General features: G+C 45.4%; 2 protein-coding genes across 2 annotated transcripts; one reads left to right on the top strand and one right to left on the bottom strand.

Annotated features, from left to right (window-relative positions):
- Window positions 1-1,293: 1,293 nt before the first annotated feature.
- LOC120024162 lies at window positions 1,294-3,589 on the bottom strand. Its single transcript, XM_038968328.1, has 2 exons — window positions 3,535-3,589; window positions 1,294-2,801 (listed from the first exon to the last, which is right to left on the bottom strand). Exons 1-2 carry the CDS (start codon window positions 3,551-3,553, stop codon window positions 1,450-1,452), a joined length of 1,371 nt encoding a protein of 456 aa, XP_038824256.1. The 5' UTR covers window positions 3,554-3,589; the 3' UTR covers window positions 1,294-1,449.
- A 570-nt stretch (window positions 3,590-4,159) lies between these two features.
- LOC120024125 (alpha-N-acetylgalactosaminidase-like) lies at window positions 4,160-8,143 on the top strand. Its single transcript, XM_038968275.1, has 9 exons — window positions 4,160-4,270; window positions 5,116-5,272; window positions 5,447-5,587; window positions 5,909-6,120; window positions 6,233-6,327; window positions 6,465-6,626; window positions 6,767-6,964; window positions 7,114-7,254; window positions 7,377-8,143. Exons 2-9 carry the CDS (start codon window positions 5,118-5,120, stop codon window positions 7,572-7,574), a joined length of 1,302 nt encoding a protein of 433 aa, XP_038824203.1. The 5' UTR covers window positions 4,160-4,270; window positions 5,116-5,117; the 3' UTR covers window positions 7,575-8,143.
- Window positions 8,144-8,760: the final 617 nt, after the last annotated feature.

The following is an 8,760-nucleotide window of genomic DNA, read 5'->3' as shown; positions in this document are numbered from 1 at the left end:
GCCTTCTCTTACCGGCCAGTGTTTCACTTACACCAGCACCCACCTCCCATTCTGCCCACCCCTCCCAATCTCTACCCACGTCTACCTCTCCTTTACCTGTCTGAGCAGCATGGTTCCCTGCAGGCTGTCCTGGTGCCTCTGTGCGACGATGATGACCCCCAGCACCAGTGTGTGTGAGCAGCAGGAGATGGACCAGGGTCAGTGAAAGGAACCAGGGTCTGGTAGTTCAGCCCCAGATAGCACGGCTATCATCAGCAGGAGTAGGTATGGTACCTTAGCGCAAGCAACAGATGCCGCAGGGAGCTTGCGCAGCCAGCACAGCGTGTAGAGTACAATATCCCCCACAAGGCCAACTGCCAGTACCACGACCATTGCAAGTTTGTCCGTCGCACACATGACGAGGTCAGCAGTTGAGAAGCGCGGAAAACACCACCAGCACGAAAATAGTTTCCTGTTGCTCAGTGGTGTAAAGTACTTAAGTAAAAATACTTTAAAGTACTACTTAAGTCGTTTTTTGGGGGTATCTGTACTTTACTATTTACATTTGACTACTTTTACTTCACTACATTCCTTAAGAAAATATTGTACTTTTTACTCCATACATTTTCCCTGACACCCAAAAGTACTCGTTACATTTTGAATGCTTAGCAGGACAGGAAAATGGTCCAATTCACATACTTATCAAGAGAACATCCCTGGTCATCCCTACTGCCTCTGATCTGGCGGACTCACTAAGTACACATGCTTCGTTTGTAAATTATTTGAGTCTGCCCCTGGCTATTCGTAAATTGAAAAAAAAAATGTTGTGCTGTCTAGTTTGCTTAATATAAGGAATTTTAAACTGTTTTACTTTTGATACTTAAGTATATTTTAAATCAAATACTTTTACTCAAGTAGAATTTTACTGTGTTACTTTTACTTGAGTCATTTTCTATTAAGGTATCTTTACTTTTACTCAAGTATGACAGTTGGGTACTTTTTCCATCACTGCTGTTGCTGCCGTCAGAAGAAGACCTGGCAGAGCCGTTCGAGGGACTCAGCGCAAAGGTGAGATGCATGACACTTGGCAGGCACACGCAGCAGCCAGGCGTATGACCTGCCCCATGCCCGACGTGACTGTTGCTGAACATTCTCCTGAATCATCTGTGTCTTGGGGAAGGGATGGAGCAGGGAATGGAGAGAAGAAGGGAGAGGGTGGTAGTTCTCATACATCCCTAATTAAACCCAAACCCAGTCCTGCAGCCTCCTAATGACCATCCTCATAATCAAAGACAAATGATACACACCTTGATTTATACTTCAAGTTTATTGGGATTTGTTAGGTCAATAACCTGCCATTGTCAGCAAATAATGTCAATGTATTCTGTAAAGTCTCAGTAACGTACAAATACGTGCACACACACACAGAGAATTAGCAGAGATAACAGTCTGCTGCTGGAAGCCACTGTCTCAGGCTCCCAATCCACATGTCGTTTTTCCCAGTGCCACTACTGCTGCCACCAGTACTCCTACTGTCCCCAGTCTTCCCAGTGCAGCAGTTCCTAGCGCTGCTGTTCCCAGTGCCCCAGCTCCGAGAGGTGCAGCAGCCGCGGTTACTGTTTCCATGCCGATTCCTCCTATCAGGCTGGTCCCTGTAAGGACCTCACCCCTCAGTTTAATCTGAGTGTGGAACGGACTCTTTGGTGCACCCAGTATAAAGGCCCCCACTGCAACAAAGGTCACTGTTATTATTTCTGCTGGTCCCAGAATGACAGTTCCCAGTGTTAAACCCCAGAAGCCTAGCACCGCACCTACTGCTACAGAGCCTAGAACTACTAGTGTCGTCGCTCTGGTTCTAAATTCCGGTCCAGCAGCAACACTCGCGGCCCCCAGTGACACCCCTGCAGCCGTGGCTCCCCCTAACAGACCCCCTATGCTGCCCCCCGACCCCAGCAAAGAGCATACTGGGAGAATGAGTCTCAGGGTACAAGAGGATGTCACTGCCGCCCCCACCGCCACCCTCGCTGCCCCCTCTGGTCCCAAACTCACCACAGCCACTGTTCCCAGAGCAGCTCCTAGCAGTCCTGCAGCCAGGGTCCCCACCCACAGCACTGACCCCAGCATCACAGTCACCTCTGACCCTGACCCACCTGTATCCCCCACACCCATAGGGAAACCTACTATTGCCACAACAACTGAGTATAGCAGTAACCTCTCTGACCATTTGCTGTTTCCTTCGGCTCTCTGCTGTGTTCTTCTCTCTGATAGGGCCTTCAGTAGGACACAGAGGGACGAGATAGCAATGGCCATAGTAAATAGTCCTGTGATGACGCCCATACGGCCCATCGCCACACTGAGGTAGAGAGTAGAGAAAAAAACAGAGAGGACCGCGGTCATCTCATTCACGTAAGTGTAAGGGTACACTAGCAGGACCATGATGCACTGGACCAGGAAGTGGCCCCACACGGGGAGTGCGCCCACTAGTGTTCCAGTTGCCACGGCTCCCACCGTGATGGTGACCCCTCCAGCCACCTCCGCCGCCTTCGCTCTAGCTCCACCTCCTCCTTCCCTCCCTATCAGTCGCATCACCATGGAGGCGAGGAGAAGTCCGGTTCCCATGGATACCAACGCCGTAGTGAACACCAGGCACGTGGCTACCGCTCCCACCCCCGCCACGCCAACCTCTCCTGCTGCTCGGGCGGCGGTGATCATAAGTGGTCCAGTTGTGGTCAAGTAGGGTTCGGCTGCAGCCAGAGCTGTCTCTCCGATGGCGAACCCAGCCGCTACGCTCCTCAGGACCACCTCCACCATTCCAACCACACCTAGGAGAGACAGAACATGATTCTCTACTTTACCACTGTGAGTATGAACAGTTCTGGAAGATCTATACCCACTGTGAATAGACCTCGAGTCTAGACAGAGACCACTCATATTGTCCACCAGGTGTCAGTGAAGGACAAGAGTAGAACAACCAACACGAGAACGAACTGTCACAGATGAAAAAGCTCAGTCAAATCAAATTGGTCACATACACATGGTTAGCAGATGTTACAGCTATAATGTGAATAGATATTGTATCACTATGGAATGCAGTGACGTGTGGGAAACTTGTTAATAAACAGGCCAGACAACAAAACTGTCAGTAATACACTCTTCCTTCCTTGTCAAGACTAGTCACTCTGTCACGGTATATGGAAACTGAAACCACAATGCACCCGGTCTCTTAACACGCTGAAATTCAAACCTGAAAGAGTGACTGAATTACCCGAAAAGTCAACAAACTAAACTCAACAGACCATTTCTGTCCATAGTGTAACGTTATGACGCACAAAGTTTTGGCTGCAATATTCAATGGTGTTTCTACTCAAGAGTTTATTGCTCTTATCTCAACTCTGTCATGCCTGCAAGCTCCCTAGGATATTAAAAAAGCAGGTTCTTACTAAACCTATTGGATAGAATATGTGCTAACAGGTACACGGAGACAGAAAACATACATAGTAAAATTACAAATCAAAGTTACTTTGAGTGTTAAACTACTACAGACGAGTATCTTACCATGGGCTGTTCCTGCCATAACAGCAAGTGGATCCACTGACTTCCTGTCTTTAGCTCCACCTCTAGGATTCTCATGACATGTGACAAGCACTGCAGTTTTTCCAGTAACTAACCCATTAAAAATATATATATATATCGTTTTTCTTAGTGACCTTATTACTGTCATTCTTGTTATTAATGTATGACAAGTTGACACATTTGTTTTACTACAACTCATTCTTAGACTCTCTTACATTTACATTTACATTTAAGTCATTTAGCAGACGCTCTTATCCAGAGCGACTTACAAATTGGTGCATTCACCTTATGATATCCAGTGGAACAACCACTTTACAATAGTGCATCTAAATCGCATCTAAATCTTAACATCCTAGAACTTGCAATGCAAGTATGTCTAGGATATGTTTTTCAAAATTAATTTCTCAAGATTTTGTGTGGAGCAGTGAGTATGTCACGTGTCACATCTGTACTTCAAGGAAAGGAGGGAAGGATACATTTATTTGAATAATATTCTAACAGGGTTTAGGTTCCTTCATAACCGTCATTGCTTCCTTTCCTTCTCACTCTGTCCCCACCCCTCTTTTGTCAGCTGACAACAACGCGCTGGATCATGTGATAACCGCTTCCTCAAATGTGTGATCAGATGTGGTTTGTATTATTTTCAAAGCAGAGCATAGGCGACACCCTTGAGGCACTAACCGAACGCTGCTTTACAAGCTGTAAAAAAAATAACCCAGTGAGTATTGAATTCATTCTTGCATATTTTGATACAGGACTTGTGCTCATTGAAAGTCGACTCTTGTTAAATATATTTGCATCTAAAGTTGCATAGTATCTGTATCAGGCTAAAGTTACTAGACTCCCTTTGAAGAACCAGTCAATTGTTACAATGTATCACTCTTGCGGTGTTCTGCTAAGTGATGCGTAGCTACAGTAGCAATTCAAGTCGCTGTTTCCTATCCAAGGACTTTATACTTACTGTACGTTACTTGAAATGTATATAAATACGTCAAACCAGCTAACATTTTCTCATGTAGGCTAATGGTCAGATTATCATGGTATTACTATTTATCTGTCTTTTCTGCCTAGCTCTGGGCCATATTGTGTCATTAAGTTTTATTTTGTTTCCTGGTTTATTTTGTATTCTGGTATTCGCTTGTGTTTCAATGTATGCACTGTGCATATGCACAAGGTAATCATTCCTTGAGTTCAGTTATGGTCAGGTGACTTGTACAGTTCAGGTATTATTCATGTGTAGTGTTTGTCTTATAATGGTAAAAGGTTAAACAGGTTAGTGTTGTCACGCCTTCTTTGTTTTCCCACCCCTCCTCCTCTCCTACCTCCTTTGGCAGTTGGCATACCCAGTCAGTCATGTGACACTCAGGTGTATCAATACACACTGCACATTGACTCTATTCAGTTATGCAGAATGTCCACCAGGGTCATGTTCATTATGCCTGTACAGAAGCAGATACTTTAAAATTAAAGCGATTTACGTGCATTCCTTGTGTTTGGGCAAATCTGGATGCTACATCCCAGTTTTAGTGACTTTGTACTGTAACAAACGTCTGTCTCTTTCAGGAATGCGATTTGCGGTAGCATTGTGTGTGCTGGCGCTCTTTGTGGCCACCCTTGCCCTGGACAATGGTCTGATGAGGACCCCTCCTATGGGCTGGTTGGCATGGGAACGCTTCCGCTGTGACATCGACTGTCAGAACGACCCCAAGAACTGCATCAGGTAAAACAAAAATATGATTCTGAACTCTTCCCATTCTTGGGAATGCCTTTTCATAACAAGGAAAGGAGACAAGGTGAGGAAGAGATTTCAGAGCCAACATTGACACTTTTTTATAATATAGGCCATAGGAACTCCTGACATTTTCCTCTCTTCCTCTGCGTCGTCCTCCCACAGTGAGGTTCTGTTCCGGGACATGGCAGACAGGCTGGCTGAGGACGGCTGGAGGGAGCTGGGATATGTCTACGTCAACATAGACGATTGCTGGGCCTCCAAGGACAGAGACAGTAATGGACGCCTGCAGGCTGACCCTAAGCGGTAGGCTACTGAACGGAGTAACACACATGTTTTGTTCTCACAAGCACTGTTAATGTTTACAACTTTATTGCACTTGTATCTCATGTATCTTATCTATGTATTGCCATATTGTCTACTGTCAGGTGGAATATATCTATTTTGAGGTTGTTGACATATATTGTACCAATATATTGAGGTCACTGACTTGTCAGTCATATGATACTCATATAGCCCATTCTCTCAGGTGGGGTATATTGGCATTATTGTGCTCAAACTATTGTGTCTGTATGAATATGTGTTACATGTCTGTCTAACCTGTGTATCTATAACCTCCTCTCTCAGGTTCCCAAGTGGGATCCCCAACCTGGCGAGCTACATCCATGACCGGGGGCTGAAGCTGGGTATCTATGGGGACATGGGCACACTCACATGTGGAGGGTACCCTGGGACCCCCCTGGACAAGATCACTATAGACGCTCAGACTTTCGCTGACTGGAAAGTGGACATGCTGAAGTTTGACGGCTGCTACTCCAACGCTACGGAGCAGGAGCAGGGTGAGGAAGGGGGGAGAGTTGTGGATGGACATACTGAAGGTTGAAACAGGAGATAAGTGGTTTACTCAACCCTCAGCTGCTTGCTTGACACAGACACTGTTCTTTCTTATAGGCTACCCTGCCATGTCGAAGGCTCTGAACGCTACCGGACGCCCCATTGGCTACTCTTGCAGTTGGCCAGCCTACCAGGGTGGACTCCCACCCAAGGTTAATCAAATTTCATTTAAATAATTACATATTTTTGTAATAAGGAGGGGTTAATATTTGCTGTAAGTCAATCCAGTTTATATACAGATCATATTTAAACATTTTCTAAGTTGACCTCTTCTACATTTGTTTCTCAGGTGAACTACACCCAACTGGGAGAGATCTGTAACCTGTGGCGTAACTATGGTGACATAGAGGACTCGTGGAATAGTGTGCTGAGCATTGCTGATTGGTTCTTCAACAACCAAGACGTCCTGCAGCCTGCAGCTGGACCCGGCCGGTGGAATGACCCTGACATGGTCTGTCTTTGTCAAACTCTCCATTTCACTGTAGAGGAAATGTTGCTATTCAATGAAATAACCAATTTGTCGTGCATATTCAGAGTGAGGAGATGACCGAGTATGTTTTAGCTTCTGGCTGAACTGACTGTGTATTCTAGCTGGTGGTCGGGGACTTTGGGCTGAGCATGGATCAGTCTCGGTCTCAGATGGCTCTGTGGGCCATCATGGCTGCTCCTCTCTTCATGTCCAACGACCTGAGGACCATTAGCAGCGGGGCACGCACCATCCTGCAGAACAAGGTGGCCATCGGCATCAGCCAGGACCCCATGGGCATCCAGGGTAGACGCCTGATCAAGGTAAGACCCACATATATTCTATAGTCTTATCAGGGTCAAATACTCCTCCTGAGTTGTGTTGTTGAGCTGAATCTAGCTGAATCTAAATGTCCTCAATCTTATTATTCTCTCTCTCTCTCTCTGTACCTTGCTTCCTGTCTGATTCTCAGGAGAAGAGCGGTATTGAGGTGTTCTGGCGCCCTCTGTCTGATAAGGCCAGTGCTCTAGTGTTCTTCAGTCGTCGTACTGACATGCCTTACCGCTACCAGGCCTCCCTGGGACAACTCAACTACACCACTGGCAGCTACAAGGTCAGTCTGGTCCCGGTTTCTCTAAGTCATATTGCTGGCGTTGCCTCAATCATGCCATTTCATATCTCCTTTTTTCCTTCATGTCCCGTACTCTCTCCTTCCTTCCCCCTCCCTTTCTCCAGATCTATGATGTGTTTGCGGAGCGGGAAATGCCCACACTGAAGGACTCCACACACTTTGTTGTGTCCATCAACCCCTCGGGTGTGGTCATGTGGTATATCTCAGCCCCTGCTGACCAGGAGAACACCCACATCGGGGGAAAGCTCAGGGGACCCGCCTTCCATCGCCACGCCAACGGTATCTCACCCATCGTACTGTAACCTTCCCCCATTGTCTTTGATGTCTCCTTAAGATGATACCTGCTTTCTCTCAGCTCTACTTTTTCAGTAATCCAACATTATAATATATGCCATTTAGCAGACTTTTTAATCCAAAGCGACTTAGTCATGCGTGCATACATTTTACGTATGGGTAGTCCCGGGAACATTCTCATCAATGAATACCTCAAGGAAGGGAGCAAAGTAGATCTTTCCAGAATGGACAGAGCAAATGCTATTTTAATGTTGTCCCACAAAGATGACAGTTGTCTCCCTGAGATGACATCACTCAATACTCAGGAATGTTCTGATTATGCAATTGACAGTAACCATGATGATGCTGGTCACTGCCACTGCACTGTAGTTTCTTATGTTTACAAGTTTTAATTTAAAATGTATTCTTATTTTCATTGCACTAGTTTTTAATGTTCTGGATTTAAGGGCTCTGGTGGGAAATGTTTTCAATGAATATCAGGAAATGATTAGATAGCTTATTTTAAATGATTGATGCTGTGAATGATTTTTGTATTTTCTAAAGTGTTCAAAAACCAATAAACACTTTTTTTCCAGTGTGTTGTCTTTTCTTTGTTCCTTTACTCTACTCACTGAAGCAGTCCTGACTTTCTTTAGATTATTTTACATTTCTTGTTTTACTTGTGTACTGTAATTCAGCTGCCAAGTACAGAGAGAGATTGGAACGGAGAGAGCTGCCAAGTACGGCCTACATGTAATAATAATTAAGGTCTACACAAAATTGAAAGGTACGGAGACAGTGACTGGGCAGTTTGTTTGTAGAGGACACAGAAATACAAGGTCACATTAAAGTTCAGTACTACTACTAGTCATCCTTCCATCTAGCTCTGACAGTGGATGATGTCACAGACCAATTGCACATAGAACTAAAATGAGATTCTATTTCTATGCAACCGCCACTGTGAAGTGACTGATGTCTGATCGATAGAACTCTGCTACAGAACTCCTAATCACTTAGGACTTGCAAGCTCAAAATATGCATTTAGGAAACCTGGCCCAGGTCACTTTGAAACGCATTTATTATTATGGCAGATTTTCTGAATTACTTGAAAAAGCATCCTGTTCAGAAACCTGTTAGAACCCTTTTCAGAAAAATGTCCATGTCGTCCAACAGCTGTTGGCCACTACCGTCCCCCAGAACCTGGGTGCCTGCAGC

The sequence above is a fragment of the Salvelinus namaycush genome, chromosome 29 (genome assembly GCF_016432855.1).
Source record: "Salvelinus namaycush isolate Seneca chromosome 29, SaNama_1.0, whole genome shotgun sequence".
Lineage (NCBI taxonomy): Eukaryota > Metazoa > Chordata > Actinopteri > Salmoniformes > Salmonidae > Salvelinus > Salvelinus namaycush.
Note: the sequence above shows the minus strand (reverse complement) of the source record. Positions and strands in the feature narration are given on the sequence as shown.

Excerpts from the sequence above, each read along its gene's own strand:
- LOC120024125 (XM_038968275.1), top strand. The coding sequence starts at position 5,118 with ATGCGATTTGCGGTAGCATTGTGTGTGCTGGCGCTCTTTGTGGCCACC. Across the intron at positions 5,588-5,908 it reads CTGCAGGCTGACCCTAAGCG|GTTCCCAAGTGGGATCCCCA; the intron begins GTAGGCTACTGA and ends CTCCTCTCTCAG. Across the intron at positions 6,627-6,766 it reads GGTGGAATGACCCTGACATG|CTGGTGGTCGGGGACTTTGG; the intron begins GTCTGTCTTTGT and ends TGTGTATTCTAG.